The sequence below is a fragment of the Benincasa hispida genome, chromosome 4 (assembly GCF_009727055.1).
Source record: "Benincasa hispida cultivar B227 chromosome 4, ASM972705v1, whole genome shotgun sequence".
Lineage (NCBI taxonomy): Eukaryota > Viridiplantae > Streptophyta > Magnoliopsida > Cucurbitales > Cucurbitaceae > Benincasa > Benincasa hispida.
The window spans coordinates 20703085-20727345 of NC_052352.1; the positions used below are offsets into that span (position 1 = coordinate 20703085).

Consider the following 24261-nt stretch of genomic DNA (forward strand, 5'->3'; position numbering starts at 1 on the left):
CACCGTAATTTTTATAGTGGTTCGGTCAAACCCGACCTACTCCACTCCCTAAGCGCCTCTTGGGAATTTGAATAAAATCTTTCCGACTCTTTCTACGGATTAGAGCCCAACCGTTACACCACCGCTCCTTTTACGGGTTCAAGAGCAAACCCGATCCTTTCCACGGTTTAGGATCAAACCGTAACAAATGTTAGAATTTTTGAAGAACACAATACAACTCTCACTAGAGTGGATTTACAAGTTTAAGCACTCAACAAGTTTATCCTCACAATACAATAACACTCTCTTAAGAATAAGATGAAAAGAAAAAAATTGGGAACTTAAAGCAATGAAACTTTTGAGTTTTGGAGGATTATGAAATGTAAAATTTGTTGGTTTAAAAATTGGAGAGAAAGATGGTTTAATAGAGATGGAAAAATTTTTAGAAACCACAATTAATTTGGATAATTGGATTTTAGAAAAGAAAAATCAATGGTGGAGATTTTAAACTAAACTAGTCGTTAGATACAAACAAAATATAATATTAAATTTCTTTTCTTTTAAAATTCATTTTCTTTTTAAAATCATTCTTTTTAAAGTCAATCCAAAAATAAAAAATATAACATGTATAAAAAACTAGCCGTTAGACACAAACATAAAATAATATTAAATTTATTTTCCTTTTAAATTTCTTTTAAATTTCATTTTTTTTAAATTTTAAATCAATCCAAAAATCAAAAGTCCATCATATGTTAATCTCTTAATGATCCACCATTCAACCAATATGTTGCCACATGTTTACACGCAGATGGTTTGATTATGTCACGTCATCCACCACGGTATTTTCTCTATAGACTTGTTTCTGTCATATCGTCTTCGTTTAGCTCCGATTTGAGTGATTCAAGAGGTGTTGGAATCGTTGTTCCGAGCTCTATGCTATGGATATATTAAAACACTAAGATTTTCAACAATTAAAAATTGAGTTTGTTATCATCAAAACATTGATTAATTAATTGATTAAAATTAATTAATTTGAGATTAAGGGCCAAAAAGCTAACAATAATTAATTCTCTCAATTAATTTGAACAATTCAAATTTATTCAAAAATTGATTCTCATCAATTTTCGTTGAGTTATAGAGGGGACCTCATAGACTTGTAGCTTGAAGCTCCAACGGTACGTGAATAATTAATTAAACTACTTTAATTAAATTTTCACCATTCGTTAACTGTCGGGCACTCCATTAAAGATCGAGAGCTGCACTATTCTCACTACAGATATATTTTTGTGTCCATTAGATCTAACCAATCAACAGTATGATGACCCTTTATAAATTGCTCATAAGTATATTTGGGCCAAAATTATCGTTTTACCCCTGTAGTTACATCTAACTCCTATAGTACCATTAATCCCTCTAATGAACAACAAATCATAGTCCAATTATGATTAAACCTCTCTGGGGCCAGGAGAGGGTCTGGCGCCACTTTGTTCAAGAACTAGAATCAGCTTTTAAAGGAGTAATTTATCTACTTACTTCGACATTAGGGAAGGAGTGAATTCCTTCTTGTGTAACTTTGTTCCCAGCTCCCCAATCAAACAAATCTCCAAAATGGTAGGCTTGTTGAGTCGGCGATCTGGCCACTATCACTTGTACAAATCAAAGAACTGCCTTCATAAGCAAGAGCTCATAAGTCACTTAGGATTCAAGTCATATACCTATGATCATCTTGGTGAAATGTAAGTCTCTATTATGAATGAAATTATATAATGAGACTAAACATTTTGTGGTTCGGTCTTATACAAACTCCTTTGTATAGGATAATCCCATTCTCATATTTCCACTGTTGGGGTTGATACCTTAAATCTCGTAAGGTCTTGTAGTTTGTAAACACATGTATGAACAAACATTTGTGATGTAATAATATGAGATATTTTTCTTCACTGTTGTCTATGAAATTTGAGATATTTTAGTTGCATTAACCACAAACCAATAAACTAAGATCTCTGGTTATCGTTGTAACTTAAGCATGTATGTGGAGACATACAAGTGGATCATGCCTTAAGTGATAACCTAAATGGTCTATAGTATATGGATAAAGGAGGAAAACCTTATCATTGTGACACTATGGATACTGCCCCCTTTGTAGATGTTACAAGTATTGTAAAGTGCTACAGATGGTCTTAAATTTGTGATGAAAGAATATGAGATATTTTTCTTCACTGTTGTCTATGAAATATGAGATATTTTAGTTGCATTAACCACAAACCAATAAACTAAGATCCCCAGTTATCGTTGTAACTTAAGAATGTATGTGGAGACATACAAGTGGATCATGCCTTAAGTGATAACCTAAATGGTCTGTAGTATATGGATTGAAGGATCTCATATCTAAAAGTTCCATGAGCGTGTTCGGATCACTGTGACCGAAATACATATTATACATTCAATACATACAGTTATGCAAACAAACACTTAATTAACGACATGCTAAGAACAAGATTTTAGCAAGGGAAAGAGTTCCATACAAGTTGAAGACGTTCTTCACACTTTGGAACTCCAACGCAGCGGAAACCTCCACGCGATCTACCAACACCCAGCAACAGCATCGACAACAATAGCACGAACAACGTAAGAACAAAAACGTCGTGAGGACGACACCACCACTATAGAGCCCCGGGTATTCTCGGAATGAAAACCCAAATGGTGGGCTTTGGTGAATTTGGTAGAGGAAGGAGGAAACACGAATCATGTAGGCGATAAGCAAGTGGGAGGGAAAAAGACGCTATTGCATAGCAGAAATGCTTATCGTTTAGGAAGAGCTACACGATCGTGTAGAATTTACTGGACGATCGTTTAGGAAAAGGTATACGTTCATTTAGTAAAATCGACACATTATACGATTGTTTAGAGAAGCTATCCGATCGTGTAGGAAATAGTGTGCGATCGGTTAGGCGCGAGGTAGACGATCGTCTAGACGAAGAGCGACTATCGTATAGTCTCTCGATTTTCTTAAGCGATCGTTCTCTATTCTCCAGCACACACTCTTACGAATTCTTTTGACAATTGACGGACCGGGGTGATTCAAAATGAAAACCTTTTTCATTTTAACTCATCAGTTACAATAACCAACGGATCCCACTAACCCATGTCCAAACGTGATTTTGGATTAATTATCATATAATTAATCAACTAAATAATTAATAAATATAATCATATTATATTTTTACCCTATAGTTTGATATCAAATATCTTCTATAGTATTTTCTCCTCTACTTGACATAAATCATATTTATATCTAATTTCCTCCAAAACAATGTATCTCATACATTTAGCTAATTATATCATATATAATTAACCAGTCTAATTATATCATATATAATCGAACTTCCTCTTGTCAATTTGAACATTTCAAATTAACCCAAATACTGGTTCTCGACTTTATCCAAGCTACCTAGGGGACCTAATGGACCTGTGGCTCGAAGCTCCAACGGTTCGTGAATAGCTGACTAAACTCTTTAGCCATGAGATCCACCATCCATTAACTGTCAAGCATTCCACTAAAGACCATCAGCTAAACTCTTCTTACCACAAATATATTTCTGTGTCCATCGGATATAACCAATCATGAGTCGATGACCCTTCAAAGATGCTCGTAAGTACAACTAGGCCAAATTACCGTTATGCCTCTATAGTTACATCTCACTCTTTAAGTACCATTGATTCCTCTAATGAACAATATAACATAGTCCAACTATGTGTGAACACCTCTCGGGCCAAGAGAAAGTGTGTGGCGCCACATCGTTTAAGCCCTGGAATCAGCCCTTCAGGAAGCTATCTATCTACTTACCCATGCCTTGGGGAATGAGTGAATTCCATCTTGTGTAGCTGAGGTCCCAGCTCCTAAATCAGACGAATCCCTAAAATGGTAGGTTTGAATCGACGAACTGTTTACTTACGCCCATATAAATCAAAGAACCGCCCTCAATGGTCGGAGTTCCCAACTCACTCAGGATTGAGGTCATGTTACCTATGGTCATCTTAGTGAAGTGAAGTCTCTGTCATGAACGATGTTATATAACGAGACATTAACACTTCGTGGTCAGGTCTTATACAAATCTTTGTATATAACGCCCCCGCTCACATGTCCCCAACATGAATGATCAGGATCAGACCATCTGTGACAAGTTACAATACTTGTGACCCTTCCACAAAGCAGGTCACATCTATAGCGTTACTAGGATAAGGTTTCCTTTCTATATCCATATACTACAGACCATTTTGGTTATCACTCAAGATATGATCCACTTGTATGTCACCACATACATGCTTGAGTCACATACAGATAACTAGGGTTTTTATGTTTATTGGTTTGTGGTAAAGCAAATAAAACAAGTAACTGAGCAAAATACATGATGTGAAGTAAATATCATATATTAACAACATAAGCGTTCATACAAACTGTTTACAAACTACAAGATACGAGACTTTAGGGCATCAACCCCGACATGGATAAAGGAAAGAAACCTTATCCTAACACTATGGATACGACCCTTTTTGTTAATGTTACAGTTGTAAAGTGCTATAAATGGTCTGATCCTGATCCTTCATGTGGAGACATGCGAGCGGGGGTATCCTATACAAAGGAGTTTGTATAAGATCGGACCATAAGATGTTTAGTCTTGTTATATAACGCCGTTCATGATAGAGACTTTCATTTCACCAGGATGACCATAGGTAACATGATCTTAATCTTGAGTGAGTTGGGAATTCCTAACTATGAGGGGCGGTCCTTTGATTTGCATGGGTGAATGTGGCCAGATCGCCAACTTAAACCTACTACTTTGTGGATTCGTCTGATTTAGGAGCTGGGAACTCAGCTACACAAGATGATCTATTGTTCATTAGAGGGATCAATGGTACTCAAGGAGTTAGATGTAACTACAGGGGCAAAATGATAAATTTGCCTAGTTGTACTTACGAGCGACTTGTGAAGGGTCATCGTACTGTTGATTGGTTATATCCAATAGACACAAATATATATGTAGTGTGAAGAGTGCAAATGTCGGTCTTTAATGGAGTGCCCAAAAGTTAACGGACGGTGGATATCGTGATTAAAGAGTTTAGTCAGTTATTCACGCACCGTTGGAGCTTCAAGCTACAGGTCGATAAGGTCTCCTTGGTAGCTCAATGGATTCAAGTTGAGAATCAGTTTTTGGGTTAGTTTGAAGTGTTCAAATTGACAAGAGAGAATTTGATTATATATGATATAATTAAATTTGTTCAATTATATGTGATATAATTGATTTGATGTATTAGATACATTAATTGGAGGAATTAATATAAGTATGATTTGTGTTAAATAAAGGAGAAAAGAATTATGATTTAAATATTACATATGTGATGATATTAAAACTATAGGTTAATATAATATGATAAATTAGTTATTATACTTATTTATAACAAAAACAGTTATGAGATATTTGTTAGTTGGTTATTTTCTTTTCTCCATCAACTGTGCAGGTGGGAGGTTATTTTCAGTTTTAATAATTGAAGAATAAAATGAAAAAAGTTTTCATTTTTTGAATAGTTGCATCATTATCGCATACTAATCGATCGAGTGAAAGAAAGTTATACGATAGCCCTTTCAAGAGAATAAACGACCAAGCGAGTTTGCTAGACGATTGCTCCTCGTTTCTAGATGATCGAGTACCCATTGTCTATACGATAGACTAACACATTCTCCCACTTACTCGATTGTTGAACTCGATCGTTTACATCCTCCTTTCCTCTACCAAATTCACATAAAGCCCATACCTCCTGGATTCTCACTCTGAGAATACCAAGGTAACTGAGTGGTAGTGTCAAGTGTCGTTTGGGATCAAGGATTTGACTGTTCGTGATTTCACTGGTGGTTCGTTGTGTTCGTGCTCATGATTGAGTTTGCTGGGACATCTGACCAATGTAGATCGAGGGAATCCTTAAAGAAAAGTTCTTCAAAGATATATTATTCCATTTCCTTTGTTTTAGTAAGAAAGCATGCTGTAATTTTCTCTATAATGCATAACTGTTCTTTATTCTTTCACAATGGGCTTGGAAAGATTTTCCTTCTACTCAATGGTTTTCCTGAATAAGAGTTCCTTCATCCAGATGAATGATCAGGATTAGATCATTTGTAGCACTTTACAACAATTGTAACATCTATAAAGCGAGGCATACTCCTAGTGTCACCAGGATAAGGTATCTAACCTTATCCATCTACAACAGACCATTTAGGTTATCACTTAAATATGATCCACCCGTATGTCTTTACATGCATGTTTAAGCTACTAGATAACCTTGAATCTTAGTTTATTGGTTTTTGGCTAATGCAAAAAAATTGAAAAAAAAATCATATATTTTATTAAATAAATCAGATGTTTGTACAATACAATTACGAACTATAGGACCCAACGAGATTTAGGGCATCAACCCCTACAGTTTGGACCTTTTACTTCAAAGAATAAAATTATCCAATGAAAAAGAAGGGAAAAGGGAAAAATAAGGCTCCTATAACCCGTAAAAGCAAGGGAAAAGCTGCAGATAAAGGAAAATGCTTCCACTACAACAAAGATGGGTATTGAAAATGAAACTATCCAAAATACCTTACTGGGATGAAAGTTGAGAAAAAAAAAACATGGTAAATTTGATTTACTCATTGTTGAAACATATTTAGTGGAGAATGATAACTCCACATGGATACTAGATTTGGGGGCCACTAACCATATTTGTATTTTTTTTCAGGAAACTAGTTCCTGGCGGCAGCTTAGAAAAGGTGAGAAAACTCTCAAAGTTGAAACACGAGAGGTCATCTCTGTTGGGGTTGATGCCCTAAAGTCTCGTGTCCTGTAGTTTGTAAACAGTTTGTATGAATGCTTGTGTTGTTAATATATGATATTTACTTCACATCTTGTATTTTGCTCAGTTACTTGTTTTATTTGCTTTACCACAAACCAATAAACATAAAATCCCTCATTATCTGTATGTGACTCAAGCATGTATGTGGTGACATACAAGTGGATCATGTCTTGAGGGATAACCAAATGGTCTGTAGTATATGGATATAGGAGGGAAACCTTATCCTGGTAACGCTACGGATGCAGCCCGCTTTGTGGAATGGTCACAAGTGTTGTGACTTGTTACAGATGGTTTGATCCTGATCATTCGTATTGGAGACATGCAAGTGGGGGCGTCCTATACAAAGAGTTTTTATAAGACCTGACCACGAAGTGTTAACGTCTTGTTATATGACACCGTTCATGACAGAGACTTCACTTCACCAGGATGACCATAGGTAACGTGACCTCAATCCTGTGTGAGTTGGGAACTCCTGCCATTGAGGACGGTCCTTTGATTTGTATGGGTGCGAGTGGCCAATTCACCAATTCAAACCTACAATTTTGGGGATTCGTCTGATTTGGGAGCTAGGAACTCAACTACACAAGATGAAATTCACTCTTTCCCCGAGGTAGAGGTAAGTAGATAGATAGCCCCCTTAAGGGCTGATTCCGAGGCTTGAACGATGTAGCGCCACACACCTTCTCTTGGCCCGAGAGGTGTTCACACATAGTTGGACTATGTTGTATTGTTCATTAGAGGAATCAGTGGTACTTAAGAAGTGAGATGTAACTACAGGGGCAATAGGGTAATTTGGCCCAGCTGTACTTACAAGCATCTGTGAATGGTCATCGTACTCATGATTGGTTATATCTGATGGACACAGAAATATATCTATGGTAAGAAGAGTTCAGCTGTTGGTATTTAGTGGAATGCCTGACTGTTAACGAATGGTGGATCTTGTGGCTAAAGAGTTTAGTCAGCTATTCACGTACCATTGGAGCTTCAAGCCACAGGTCCATTAGGTCCCCTGGGTAACTTGAATAAAGTCGAGAACCAATACTTGGGTTAATTTGAAATGTTCAATTGACAAGAGGAAGTTCGATTATATATGATATAATTGGACTGGTTAATTATATATGATATAATTGGCTGAATATATGAGATATATTATTTTGGAAGAAATTAGATATAAATATGATTTATATCAAAGTAGAGGAGAAAATATTGTAGTAGATATGTGATATCTAACTATAGGTTAAAAATATAATTTGATTATATTTATTAATAATTAATTGGTTAATTATATGATAATTAAGCCAATTTTTACATTTGGACGTGGGTTAGTGGGCTGAGTTGGTTAATGTAACCGATGAATTACAATGAAAAAAGTTTTCATTTTGATCGAACGTCCTTCAATCGCCCTAAGAGAATTCAAAAGCGCACCTAAATGATCGCACGTTATTTCCTGCATGATTGGATAGTTTCTCTAAACGATTGTATAGTGTGGCGGTTTTACTAAACGATCGTTCAGTAATTCCTACACGATCGTGTAGCTCCTCCTAAACGATAAGCATTTCTGCTATGCTATAGTGTTTTCTTCCTTCCCATTTGCTTATCGCCTACACGATTCGTGTTCCTCCTTTCTCTACCAAATTCACCAAAGCCCACCCTTTGGATTTTCACTCTGAGAATACCTGAGGTTCTCTAGTAGTGTTGTCGTCCCCATTGCGTTCGTGAGTTCGCGTTGTTTGTACTGCTGCAGTCGACATTTCCGTTGGGCGTTGGTAGATCGCGTGGAGGTTTTCCGCTACGTTGGAGTTTTGAAGTGTGAAAAATGTCTTCAATTGGTATGGAACTCTCTCCCTTATTGTTTATCTTGTTCATAACATGCCGTTAATTAAGATTTGTTTGTATAACTGTATGTATTGAATGTATCATATGTATTTCGGTCATTGTGAGATCGGAGTGATCCGAACGCGCTCATGGAACTCTTCAGTATGAGATCCTTCAGTCTCAACTCAAGCAGTGAGAGACTTAAAGTTGTTTTTTGAAGATAGATTCATTTTATTAGATTATGTACTTTTAGTTTCTAATACGAGAAGGAATCTAATATCTATCTCTTGTTTGTTAGAATAAATATACAAGATATCTTTTGAAGTTAATGAAGTGTTTGTTAGCTCAAGAGATATTCAAATTTGTTTTGCAAAACTTGAAAACAACTTATATGTATTAAGACCAATCAAGACAAAAGCTATTTTAAATACTGAGATGTTTAAAACAGCTTAAACTCAAAATAAAAGGCAAAAAGTTTCTCCTAATACCTATCTTTAACACTTAAGACTTGACCACGTTAATCTCAATAGGATTGGGAGATTGGTCAAGAGTGGACTCCTAAGCCAGTTAGAAGATAACTCTTTACCTCTATGTGATTTTTGTCTAGAAGGTAAGATGACCAAAAGATCTTTTAAAAGAAAAGGTCTTAGAGCCAAAGAACCCTTAAAGCTCGTGTATTCAGATCTTTGTGGTCTGATGAATGTCAAAGTACGAGGAGGGTATAAATATTTTATTAGTTTTATTGATTATTATTCAAGGTATGACTATGTTTACCTAATGTATCACAAGTTTGAAGCCCTTGACAAGTTTAAGGAGTATAAGGTAGAGGTTGAGAGCTAGTTAGGTAAAACAATTAAAACACTTCGGTTAGATAGAGGTAGAAAGTATATAGACTTGAGATTTCAAGACTATTGGATAGAGCATGGAATCCAGTCTCAACTCTCAACATCCAGTATGCCTCAGCAGAATGGTGTATCGGAAAGGAGAAAAAGAACCTTGTTGGATATGATTCATTTTGTGATGAGCTATGCTCAATTGCCTAATTTGTTTTGGGGATATGTAGTAGAGACTATTGTACATATTTTGAATATGGTTCCTTCCAAAAGTATGTCTGAAACACCATATGAGTTCTGAAGATGGCGTAAGGGTAGTTTACGTCACATCGAAATTTGAGGATGTCTTACACACGTGTTGATGCAAAACCTAATGAAATTGGAACGTCGTTCAAAATTATGCCTATTCTAGCATATCCCAAAGAAACGAAAGGTGATTTGCTTTATGGTCCTTAAGATAACAAAGTGTTTATATCGACAAGATGCTACATTCTTAGAGAAAGACTACATGAGAGATCATTAACCTCGCAGTAAACTAGTATTGAGAGAAATTTCTAGAAAAGCTACAGATAAATCAACAAAAGTTGTTGATCAGGTCGATCCTTCAAACAAGAGTTGTTGATGAAGCTGGTAATTCTAGTCAATTGCATCCTTCTCAAAAGTTGATAGTGCCTTGACATAGTGGGAGGGTTGTCCATCAACCCGACTATTATATGGGTTTAATAGAAACTCAGGTCGTCATAAATTACAGGAGAAAAGGAGACCAAGCTAGTAAGGTACAAACCTTTAAGGCTCGATTTGTGGCAAAAGGTTATACCCAGAGAGAGGGGCGGACTATGAAGAAACCTTCTCCTCTGTTGCCATGCTGAAGTCGATTAGAATACTTTTGTCCATTACCACTTTTTATGATTATGAAATTTGGCAAATGGATGTCAAGACTAAAGGAGCTGTGAGGTCAACCGCAGAAGCGGGGATCATTCTCAAATTTTAAAATCACAGAATTAAAATATGGAAAACATAAATTGTGTATTATAAAAAGAATTTTGCAGCATGCTTTTTGGAGGAGGAAGAAATGTTAGAAATTAAATACTCTTGAAACCAAAATCTTCACGAAATCTCTTTCAATTGACCACGAACTCTCCAATTCTCCTCAAATTAAAAGTAACAATCCAAGATGGCCACCATCAAAAAGTAAATATCAGTCACCATTGTTCGGTTAAAAATTTGTTAACTAGCTTAACATTTTCTTGTAAGTGTAACTCCTTATTTTAGATTCTAGAGTTCCGCCCCAATGAGCCAACCGTAGGAAAAAACCGATCTATCCATTTCTAGAGTTTGAGTAAATAGTCATGTAAATGTAACTCGTAGGGGGACACAAGCAAAGGTGCCTCGAGGTTGAGCATGAAAATTTACTACAAACTAATAAGAGAGACCGTGGGATGTGTTGACACACATTTCGCTCCCACTTACTATAAACACTCTCTCCATTCATCTTGGTATTGATCTATACAAACACCACTCTTAGGAGAACACAGGCAAAGGTGCTTCGATCATAGTATAGGCCTCACGGTGTGAATTATAAGGGAGAAACACGCAAAAAGAAAAATGAAGTATCATATACCACATTTTCATCCACTAAGTGTTTTACATAGAGTTAATTTAACTTAGAAAAATACGGCTATTTATTTTACTAAGTGATCGTTTAAGTTTGCCAAAAATTAATATTTACTTTGGATAGTTAAATAATTTTTATTAATGTTCATTAAACATTTTAACAAACTTTAATCAATAATTGCATGTTTGTAGCAAACCTATCTAATTCACCTTCCAGGCCAGTTCTCAGGTAGGGGTGTTCCGTTTCCGTCAGCTTAAATATCTCAGCCTAGACAGAACTAGCCTTAGGCAAAGGTCCATTATAGAAATATTTGCTACAATTTTAATCTTTTATTAAAGCCAATATAATCCTATAAACTAATTAAGAAGATTAAACTAATTTCTAATCATATTAGAAATATTGTGAACTTAGATCTGCATGAATCATATTTTAAACTATTTAAAAAACAATTGTAACCTAAGTTTACATGCAATTCTTTATTACTGATTTCAATTTCTAATTCCATTTAATTATAACAATTATAAAATCAAATGAAAAAAAAAAACGTAAAACCATACATTGCATTTGATATCATATTTAGGAAAAAAAATATAACAATTATAAGATTGTCTAAAATAATGACATGCTTCATACAATTCTCATTTCATTACTCAACATTCATAACATTTATATATTAAAGTAATGAAATTTATTAATAACATACATACATCCCTACATCCAAACTATATATTATAACCCTTATAATATAACTGATGTATGATTATGTTATTAATGCATGCAAACATATATTATAACATTTATAAGATTTGATTCACGAGCATGCTATAAAACTAAATCATGCAAAATATATTATGACATTTATAATATTTATGATACATGATTAACGCATAACTTGTGGTTGAATTTTTCTATACGACATACATTACGACATATAAAAAAGATAAATCATAGATCAAATGTATAATTTAAAATTAAATAAACAACACATTAATGGACCAGGATCGACTTCAAAACAATTAATTAAATTAATATAACTTTTAATTAGTATAAATTAAAACCTAAAAAAATGGAAAAAACCACTACAAAAACCGTCTAGACCGAACCAAATCATCCATTGCAAAAAGATAAAAAAAAATTAAAAAAAAATAATTGCTCTAGAAATGGCCCCGTCTCTTCCAGATTTTTGTCAAAATAGCCACGAACAATGCGGACTAATCAAATTTAGACTCGATTGCAAAGTTAATACTAAAAAACAAAGGGCCCTTACAAACCAAATTTGTAGATTAAAGCAGTAAATACTAAAGCCTAATCCCGAAAACATCCATAAATGCAAACCATTCATCATTCATCAACATGAACAATCCGCCATTAAAACGAAGTAATTTAATTACAAAAAATTGAAAAATTGGGAACTGAAAACCTAGTCTGATACCAATTGAAGGACCCGTGAGGTCAATTGTGAAAGTGGATATCATTTCCAATTTTCAAAATTACAAAATTAAAATACAGAGAACATAAATCATGCATTATAAATAGAATTACACAACATGCATTTTAGAGGAGGAAAAAGGGTTAGAAATTAAATACCTTTGAAACCAAAATCTTTACGAAATTCCTTTCAATTGATTGTCAAACAGATAGTCTCGGAGCACAACATTGTTGATCCGTTTACAAAGGCCCTCACAGCTAAGGTGTTTGAGGGTCACCTAGTGAGTCTAAGACTACGAGTTATGTAAAGCTAGGGCAAGTGGGAGGAATTATGGATATGTGATGCTCTAGTTTATTATATTTATGTTTTTAACTGCAATTCACATATTCAATAACATTTTTACTAAATAAACCTCAATAACAACTTTATTCTAAAATAGAATATGTTTATTGTTTACAAACTATGACATTTAAGATATAAAATCCAACATTGATACTGGAATTTTTTTTGTATTAGGATAGTGTCATACTTCTTTTATTCATATCATAAATTTCTCTTTATAAATACTAGTCGACCCTACATTAATAGTAACGGACTCCACTTTATTTTAAAAATACATGTTGGCTTAGCATACAATTCATACTATAAGAAATTTTCCCATATTGACACACTTCTAGCTTGTTTTAGAATTATTTCTGATGAAATTTGAGTTTGTGTATTCTAAATTGTTTAGAGACGTTGTGGATATTATGTTGAAATTCATTTTATTTTTTAAATTATGTAAATCAAATATGTGTCTACGTGTATGTGTATATGTATATAAAATTCAACAAAAAGAAAAAAAACCCACAACCTTCGAATATAGACAAAATCCGACCAAAGAAATCTCATATGATCTTTCTATACTTAAATAAGTCAATTGTACTCAATGTAGCAAGCATTTAAGGAAGAAAATAAACATATTTTGCATAAAATTATAATGTATTTGTAAGATAATAAGTTTGGATTATATCTTTCTATAGCTTTGTTTCTGAAAAGGATTCATATTAGGAAGGCAGACTCGAACTAGTCAGAAGGAGAACGAAGTAGGAGCCTACACTACGGAGGAATAAGTCCCATTGACCACCGAGGTTTAGTTCGAAGTGGGCAATTGACATGCCTCTACTAATTTAGTTCATCCTTAGTTGCCCTATCTCAATTTTACTTTTGTGCTATTTTTCCTTCTAGGTTAATTTATTATTTGTTTATTTCTGAGCAAAAATTACTCATGAAATCATAAGATATAGATATATTATATAATATGTTGATTAAATAATAGGATAAGAATTAAAGGAAAAGAGAAATATTATTGAAAAAATAAAAAGGAAATAAAGAGAGGAAAATGACCATTCATTACTAAGATAGGACTACGGATGTGAGAAGTGCCACTCATTCCTTCACTTCTCTCTCAACTACCTCTAACCTTTTTAATGAATTATCTGTACGATTACTGTTGCACTATTATGGCCTCTCTGCAAAATTCCCATTACACATGTGCCCGACTCCACCCTACTAATCATGTGCCCCTCCGCACTCCATCCTCCCTCTTTCCCCAATTTTCTCGCCAATTTTTTTGAATCGTTGAAGGATTTGGTTGCTTGCTTCATGGCTATAACTAAAAAGTCTCGTTGCCCTTTTTTCTTTTTTTGAGTTTGACCTAGCTTTGGATTTTGTCTACTTGGATCTTTAGATTGAAATTGATCTCGTGGGTCAAATACGGTGAAATACCCCTATTTAGTATCTTTAACTAACAAAATTTATAGAGATGCTTTATTTACGGATTAGAATTTTGCTCTCGTGTAGTTTTGACTAATGATGAATTTGAATTAGTATACTTGTTAACTTCCGAACCTCATGAAATGAACACATGTCAATTACGGTTGAATTTTATGTTTATCTTAGCTTTATAAATTATATATAATCTAAATATTGATGACACTATCTTATAATTTTGAACTTAGATGAGTTTTAAGATGAAATTAAAAGTAGTTTTTTTTTTTTCATTTTTTTAATATTGATTAAGGGTATAAGAAATCCTTTTAAAGTGTGTTTTTTTAGTTATCCAAAAACACTCTCGATAATATAGTCAAACTAAAATGTGGGAAATTATTTTGCCAATGAAACTCTCAACGACTCCTAATTTTTTGTGATTTACCCATCAAATCATCAAACATAAATCTATTTGTTATCCAAATCTATATCCAAACATTATCTAAAAAAAATCCATAGAAAGTATTCTTTCACCTAATGAATCCATACAACTTAATTGTATTTGACATATTCTACTCTTGAAATCAGGAGTTCAAGATTGCATATTCGATTTTTAGTTCAATTTAAAATTCTAAAAAAGAGTTTTATATATTTATATCAATAAAGTGTACATATCATTAATTTGAATATTAAAAAAAAAAATCAAAACATGCGTGATTTTATAATGTTAAAATTTGAACAGACAAGTATATATAAATAGGCAATGCAAAGTCTCATATGTAATGTTTAACCTATGACTATATATATACACCAATGTACTTTTAATCATAGCCTATTTAATTTTTCCTTTATGAAGGGGAATGGGATCGTAATTAATTACGTCACACTTTGCTAGTGAGAGAAAAGGAAATATATGGACATCTCTAGACTTTTTTTTATTAAAAAATAAAATAAAAATAAAAATAAGAGTTAATAAAACCACCTACATTGTCCCGACTAAGGGTGGCTTTCTTTCTTCCAAGTCATCAAAATAAATGGCCTTTAATTCATTTAAAATAAAATTTTGTGTTGATATTTTCAAAACTTTTAGCTTGCAACTAGCTTCTGCCCTTTCTTCAAAATATAAAATAAACATATACTCAAAACCATTTTCTTTTTTCTTTCTTTTTGTATTAATATTTAATATTTTAAAAAATATTTATTTTTTAACATTTAAAAAACATTAAATAATATAGGTATAATTGATGCGTTTGCTCTTTTTGGTACGGATTTTTTTCCCATCAAATTTAACGTACCATGCAAATCCCAATAATTGATATATATTATATATACTAAGAGGAGAAATTAATTGGTAATTAATTAAAGAGAGTCAAAGTACGGAGAGGCCATCATAAAATGTATTTTTTTATTTTTATTTTCCTTCGCAAAATAAAATAAAACAACAATTTGCTTGGTTTTGCATGCTAGCCATTTCGAGGGCAAAATTCTACAATGGAATTTGAGGAATGTAATAAATTATGTTATTAAACATGCCGTACCCAATTATATTTTATAAGTAGTTTTTTTTTTTCTTTTTGATGTGAAAATGTACTTCTCTAGATCTTCTGCTTAAAAAACAAAGTGATTTTGATGAATATATAAATTTTGTACATTTTGATTTGTTTATGAATATGAAAATATTGTTTTATTTATTTATTATTATTCTTAATCTTACCTAAAATGTTAGTTAATAGTGGTGTACGTCCTCTAGGCTTTTTATTTTTTATTTTTGGTCACGTCCTAGGCTGCTAGCTTATCCATATAAATTAGTAAAATGGTGCTGTCATAATTTTATTAGTAAGTTGGAGAGTTATTAAAAGAAATCATTAGATAATTAATTTACTTATTTTTCAAGATTTTCAAAACCTATATCAAAGAAATAGACATTCAAGATGTTTCAAATGGATAAAGTTATTTATTTTTTTGTGAAATAAAAATAAAAATCTAGATTGCTTAGTTCAAATTCTCTCTCTATATTTGTACTATAACATTAACTTTTACTTTCTTTTAAACCAATTGTTATGGATTTAATTAATTGTTTAAACTAATAACACAATCGAAGAAAACAATTACCTTGTCCATTAATACCAATTAAAAATTGTTATAGCTCAACTTCAGGAAGAGCCAAAAACAGATTCATATCCAAGGAGATCATTTGCACCCGAACACATATACTTGAAATAAAGGAACAAGAGTATTGTGTACCATTTACATTGAAGAGGAAAACATCGAGTTAGGATGTCATCCTCGAGCGACCTCAAAGTGAGTGTGAGACACAAACAACCATATAAATAAGAAAACGCCACCAATTGCATATCTTAATGTTTTATTCTACTTCACTTCATTTGTTGACTTAAGAATCAGAATGTGTGTAACATGACACCATGTTCGATAAAGACTCTCTCCAAGTCACCTAACTAGATTTTCATATCAACCAAATTTATCCACATTCTTGCCCTTGTTCCCCTAAAAAAATAATTTGAAAATAAAAACAGAAAGAAGATAAAGAAAGTTATGGAGTTTGTTCTGGAGTTGTTGTTGGTTAATATCAGTTAAATATAAATGCACATTAATATATATATAATATATATAATTTAATTATACATATATATAGATACATATATTAATGAGCCCCACACAAATATAAATTCATTCTGTGAACAAAAGGAATATATATATAGACATATCACCATCTCTCTCTCATATTCTCTCTTTCTTCCCCCTTCTCTTTCTCTCTCTGTTTTGAATGCTGATTTAGCCCCGAAATTGTTGTTCGCCCTTCCATTCAAACAACACAGAGATTCGGAAATTTCAAATTATAAGTTAGAGAAAAAAAAAAAAAACAAATTCTATAAATTAAAATTACCGATTACTCATTCTTCTAAACGGATAAGACTCTCTTAATCCACTCCAAGATTCAAGGGATTTACCAATTACTTTTTTTTTTTTTTTTTTGGGTACCGGGACCGGTGATAGTAGGTGCAGGGCCGTCGGGACTAGCTGCGGCGGCGTGTTTGAAACAAAGAGGAGTACCGAGTGTTTTGCTGGAGAGATCCAACTGTATAGCGTCGTTGTGGCAGTTAAAGACGTATGATCGTCTACGGTTGCATCTACCGAAGCAATTTTGTGAGCTGCCGTTTATGGGTTTTCCGGTGGAGTTCCCGACGTATCCTTCAAAGCAACAATTCATCAAGTATTTGGAGGATTATGCGGAGAGATTTGACATACGGCCGAGATTTAACGAGACGGTTGCGGAAGCAGAGTATGATCGCACGCTCGGGTTTTGGCGCGTGAGAAGCAAGCGCGGTCGTTCAGATGAAACAGAGTACGTTTCACGGTGGTTGATCGTGGCTACGGGAGAAAATGCGGAGGCGGTGGTGCCGGAGCTTGACGGAATGGATGTATTTGGTGGCTCAATAAAACATACAAGTTTATACAAAAGCGGTGAAGAATTTCGAGGCAAAAAAGTTTTGGTTGTTGGCTGTGGAAATTCAGGCATGGAAGTTTGTTTAGATCTTTGTGAACATAGTGCTACACCTTCTCTCGTCGTCAGAGATACAGTAAGAGTAAATTTTAAATCCTCTTCTTTCTTTTCCTTTTAATTTATTTAATTTTTATGGGTTTTCTGGGAAAAAAATCGATTAATCAAAAAAAAAAAAAAAAAATTGTTACTGTTCATTCAGAGAGATCTTCATAAAAGGGAAGAAATAAGAGTTATAGGAAAATCTAATTATGGAAATTGAATTAATTTTTCTTACTTCAAGAGGGATTATCTTTCACTTTCTTGGGATTCTCCAGCATGCGCAATTTAGTCAGGAAAAAAAAAAAAAAGAAAAAAAGAAAAACGCAGGATCTTATATATAGATTGTCATAATCATGAATCTCTTCAAAATCCAATCTAAGAAAGTGCTTTTTTATTGTGTATTGAAAAAGAACAAAAACAAAACAGACTCCAGAAGCCATGCTCTGTCTGTATTATGGGTAAGGTGAATTAAACCTTAAAACAACAAGTGCACACTCCACTTCCACTTCCACTCCACTCAATGTTTCTGTTTTGTTGTTTGTTTGTTTGTTGTGGGTTTGTTTTGCAATTAAGGAAAAGAAAAGGGAGGTGTGGTGAAATTGAAAAAGGGGATAAAATTGAGGGGGTCGGTTTGTTAAATATTTGTGTATATGTATGAAGGTTCACGTACTACCACGAGAGATGCTGGGAAAATCGACTTTCGGGTTGTCCATGTGGTTGCTAAAGTGGTTCCCCATACGTCTTGTCGATGGGTTCTTGCTAATGGTGTCGAGGCTGATACTTGGGGACACTGCAAGATTCGGATTGGACCGGCCCATTATGGGCCCACTTCGTCTCAAAATGTCCGGAAAGACCCCTGTCTTGGATGTTGGTACTCTAGCCAAAATCAAATCCGGACATATTAAGGTACCCAATTAATTTCTAGTATTATCGTAGTACATTTTCCCTCTCACATCCGATTATTAAAAACTTTCTTTTCATTGAATTATTAGGTCCATTTTTTTAATTGGAAGTTCCTATAAAAAAGTTTTAGAAAGTATCTTATAAATTTTTAAACTTTCAATTTTATAACCTACTCATCATTAGATTTTGAAAATGTCTAATAAATTTTAAAAATTTTGGTGTCTAATAAGTTTTTTAGGCATCCAAATGTATTTAAAGTTCACTTCTTATTGAGATTAATAGTTCTTATTATTTTAAAAAAATAAAATTTAGTTCTTATAGTTTGATAAAACCTCATAAGTAGTCCATAGTGATATGTTCTAATTTTTAAAATCATATAGATTAAATTCTAGCTTTCCCTAAATTATATATAATTTAGGGAAATAATTTATAGTTTAACTTATTGTTGAATTTAAATATTGAATATATATAATAGAGTCCTTTAACTTTTAATTTTGTGTATAGTAGATTTGGAAATGACTAATGACATAGAATTGAAACTCTAGTAATTATTAGACACGAAGTTAAAAGTTTTTTTTTTTAAAAAAAAAAAAATTAGGGATCAAATCTAAAAGCAAACATGAAAATTAAGAATTTTAACTATGTTATAATATTTTAATTATTGGGTTTGTGAAATTTGTTCTGTGCCGTTGATGTGTGTAGATACGCCCTAGCATCAAACGGCTGAAACGTCAGGCGGTGGAGTTTGTTGATGGAAGAACAGAAAGATTTGATTCCATTATTTTGGCTACTGGTTATAGAAGCAATGTGCCCTCTTGGCTAAAGGTAAACTTTTTACCTTCCTTCCACTACTCTTCCCTTTTTTTTTCCCATCACTTTTTCCCTATTTTTAATTGAACTTCTAACTATACTTTTCTGCATTGGTTGAATAGGGCTAAATTAAATGTATTTGTTAATTTATTATATGCTGATATTAGCTTAGTAATAGTTAAAAAGGCACTCATAATCTTAGGTTAGGTAAAAAGGCATTAATATAAATCATGGTTTTTCAAGATATTTGGGTGCATCTCCTGATGCACTTATCTTTGTGCATTTTATTAAATTATAAGAGGTAAATTTTTTTTTAAGATTTAAGGACATATACATGTAGATGGGAATTAGACTACACCTAAGTATTGCTCATTTTATAATGTGATGTTTAAAAAAAAAAATCAATCTTTTTTTCCCTTTGAAAACTAGAAATTATATGAAAATTAAGAATGAAATATTGCAACTGTAGAAAGATAGGAGTATTTTTTACGTGGATATTAAGATAAAAATAATTTGAGGTTTGAATTGAAATAATTAAAATTAAAAGCACGTTTTTTATTTAATTTATTGTTATGATTATTTTAGGAGGGAGAAATGTTTGGGAAAGAAGATGGGTTGCCAAGGAGGCCATTTCCAAATGGATGGAAAGGAGAAAGTGGGCTATATGCAGTAGGATTCACAAAGCGTGGATTACTCGGCGCATCAATGGATGCCAAAAGAATCGCCGAGGACATCGAACGGTGTTGGAAAGCCGACGCTAAGCTCATGCAATCTCCACCGTCCACGTAGACACCTGCGACTCTACTCCGTGCAAAAAAAAAAAAAAGAAAAGAAAAATGTCCCAAAAAAGTTGAAAAAATCGCAGCTCCATTCAAACGCGCACTCAAGAATCATCGCCCTCTCCTTCTTCTTCAATGAATGGGAACCTGCGGGGTTTCGGAGAGAAAAAGAAAGGAAAAAGATTTTTTAAAAAAATTGGGAATTAACAGAGAGGAAATTACCATTTCGGCCCTCGGGATGAAGGAAGAGACAGAGGAATTTTTTTTCTTCATGAAGGGCAATCACGATTTTTTAACAATTTTTTCTCTGGTTAGAGAGAGAAAGGGGATGTTTGGAAACAAGGATATTTTAGGGAAGTGTTTGAAAGAAGGAGGAGCTTTGGAATTGGTTTTGTGGCGACGTATCCGAATAATGTGACTGACTCTTAATAACCATTAGATGGTTTGGACAAAGATTATTGAAAAGAAGAATTTCTTTTTTTCTTTTAACTATGTATTCGATTCAAGATTAATTTTTGTTGAGTGACCATTTATGAATGTGTTTTTTGGATTCTCTTAGCATTTTGTATATTTTTAATTAGGGTTTTTGAGGGGTGAGCAATAGCATGTAAACCCTTTTTTTCCTTTTTTATTTTTTTTTCCATTTATTCTTCAATTTGGATGTTCTTTTCTTTGAGAGATGGCCTAGTTTGCAATGAAACACTATTTTTGTGCATTTTTCATGAATTTATAGGTTGATATTGTATGTATTTTTCTTTTCTTTTTATTACAAAAAAATGAAAAAATGAAAATTTGAATCTACAACATCAAGAGAAAACATATAAATAAATTACAATTTTAAAACTATAGTGTGGTCCCATTAGTTTGTACTTTTTCATCTTATGAACTAAAAACAGTGGCTCTAAAATTGTCTTTTTCCAGAGTTCCACTAATGATTTTGATTTATGATTTATTTTTCATCTGAGCCTATGTGTGACCATTTCTAATAGAGACAAAAGCTTTCATAAGTTTTAAAACGTTTTCTATTTCATAAATTAATGCTTGTTTTTTACTCATTTTTTATTGTTTATTGAAGTTTTTGGTTTTTCTAAATGAATCATTTAAATTTTTATTCAAATTTTAAATATAAAAGTATGTTTTTAGTTAAGAACTATATCTTTTTGTACGTAGTTAGTTTTATTTTTTAAAAAATATTTTGGTAAAGAATGAATATAAGAAAGGAAAAAAAAAAAAAAAAAACTTAATGCTTGAAGTAGTGATGATAAACTTAATTTTTAGAAGAAAAAATTAAGACCCCACTTGATAACTATTTGATTTTTAATTTTTAGTTTTTGAAAACTGAATTTATAAACATCAATTCCACTTTTAAATTTCTTGCTTTATTATCTACTTTTTACCCATAATCTAAAAAAAGTAAACCAAATTTTGAAAACTAAAAATAATATTTTTTAAAAGATTTGACTAAGAATTGTTGAGTCAGAGTCATGACTGGAATCTCTGCCTATGGATCTATTGGTATTATTATTATTGTTATTATACATCTCATTCTTTTTTATTTCTTTGAGGAAATTGTGTTTAAAATCTCTATATTTAAAACAACTTTGGTTTCAACACATTGAAGTTATTTTCCAATTTTGCTGGATAAATTTTAATACCTTTCGAAATAATGAACCCTTCATTATTTTCAAAAGAAACTTTATAATTTCGTTCTAGCAAACACAAGATAGAAATTAAATTTCTTTTTATAGAATGAATATAATAAACATTTTCAAGTTTAATAAACATTTTCAGATAAAATATATCTATCTTTTACAAATAACTTTATATATGCTTTAGCCAAAATAACCTCCCTGGTCCCCATTAGTAATGAGAAAGAAATACCATTCCGACAATATTTCCAAAGGAGTTGAGTTTACCTTGGTATCGTTTTTATACAGTTGTATTGAATGATCCTGGTCATTTGCTTCCTAGATTCATGGTGATATAAAACAACATATAAGTTATCATGCTTGCATATGTATTGAATTAAAAATGGAGAGGAATCGCAGATCTCGTATACAAACGCCAAATAATTTTCAAAATACAAGTTATTCCAAATTCAAATACGAATCATAGTATTAACAAATTATTGTAGAAAAAGATTAAAAGGAAATTGGCTTATTTTTTTTTTAAAAAAATAAACCAAATACAAAATGATTAACTATAAATATAGTTATAAATAGAAGGAGAAATTGATTGGGGAAGCTTCTATTGCATAAGGAAATTTCACTGTCAAAATGATTGAATTTTCAAATCCAAGTAGTATATTGGACCACTAATGACTATGCAACAACACACACAAAAAAACTTGATGATTGCACAAAATTCTCACACTAAATTGCAAAATTCAATTTAAACATTTTCCCTCTTGACCTTTTTTTTTTTTGGTTGGGTTTCTAAGTGGTTGTAGATATCAAGCATTAAGGACAGAATAAAGGGTAAAAGGGCAAAGATTTTGAAGCTGTTTTTATATATGTCAGATCCTGTCACTCCTTTACTTCATTTCAGTTCACAATTAGGGGTACAAACAAAACACCCAAACAATTCACAATTTAGTCTATTTCATCTTCATGTTTCTTCATTATGATCTTCTTTATAATTATTGTTTCATTTTTTGTGTTGGGAATCCATTAATCAACCCATAATTCAATTCTCCCTTCTAGAAAAAGAATCATATTCTTCTTTCATCCCCTCCCTCTTTCGTTCGATGCAATCAAAGGTGTATTTGATTTAAACGATATAATTTAGGTTTTGTTATATCGATTTTGTTTTAGTTTTTTGTTTTCAATTTCTTACTATAAAGTTTACCTTAATTGAAGAAACATTTCAACTCTAAGTTAAATTTAAAACGAATAACAAAATTGAATGTGATAAATTATTTTGTAAATATAACAATATTTTTAATGTTTCGTACATCTATTTAAATATTTTGTGTAATTATCTTTTTTTTCTTTAGGTATTAGATTAAATGTTTGGGATGATTTGGAGAAATGTACAAACACTATGTAGTTGAGTAATCAAAGATGTAATTAATTATTTATTTATTTTTACCTCTAAAATAACTAAACATGCCTTTTTTTTAGTACATCACTTATTTATCATTTTTATATCACCTACAAATGTATATCAATATTTTTATATCTATTCTTTTAGTTTCTATAAATTAAAAAATTATAGAATTTATTTCTATAATTTCGGTTTAAAAGTTATAAACATATAATTATTTTTATATTATAAATAATTAAGCCTGTTTTTGTAACCATTTCATTTTTATTTTTGGTTTATGAAAATTCGGCCTATTTACTTTTATTTTGGTTTGAATCAATCCTAAGTAGGAGAGTTGTATTCTTAATCAAATTAAAAAAATATAAAAAATTTTAAAAATGTATTTTTTCTTTAGTTTTCAAATTTTAACTTGATTATCTTCGAATACAGAGGCTCGTATAAAATAAAAATATTTAAATATCATTGAAAATTTTCCATAAGGCTAGTTATTAATATGTTGATGAGTTTTTTGAGCTTTTCAAACTTTTTTTTGGCTGGGTTTAAACTTGTATCATATTTTCAATTCTTTTTATTTGTGCTAAATTTGATATTATTGCAGGCCACCACTGATTTATTGGACTATAACCTATACTTTAGAAGCCAAAAAAAAAAAAAAAAGACAAAACAAAAACAAAACAAAAAGAATTGGAATATTTGGGACTCACATTAAGGAGACAAGGCAAATTTAGAAGAGTATGTCAACTAAAATCCAGGGAGATTTGGAGGAATAATTAAAATTTAACTTTTGATTTTATGTTCATAATCCCAATGAGGATCCATTCAAATCATATTCCTTCTTTCTGCATAAT

General features: G+C 32.1%; 1 protein-coding gene across 1 annotated transcript in view; it reads left to right on the forward strand.

Moving 5' to 3' along the window:
* LOC120076126 (indole-3-pyruvate monooxygenase YUCCA6) overlaps positions 1–20929 on the forward strand; it is a 30426-nt gene extending 9497 nt beyond the window's left edge. Inside the window, exons 2-5 of the mRNA XM_039029903.1 lie at positions 17269–17913; positions 18537–18782; positions 19482–19604; positions 20175–20929. Coding sequence (XP_038885831.1) covers positions 17269–17913; positions 18537–18782; positions 19482–19604; positions 20175–20378 — 1218 coding nt within the window. The 3' untranslated portion in view covers positions 20379–20929. The remainder of the gene's footprint in view (positions 1–17268; positions 17914–18536; positions 18783–19481; positions 19605–20174) is intronic.
* Positions 20930–24261: the final 3332 nt, after the last annotated feature.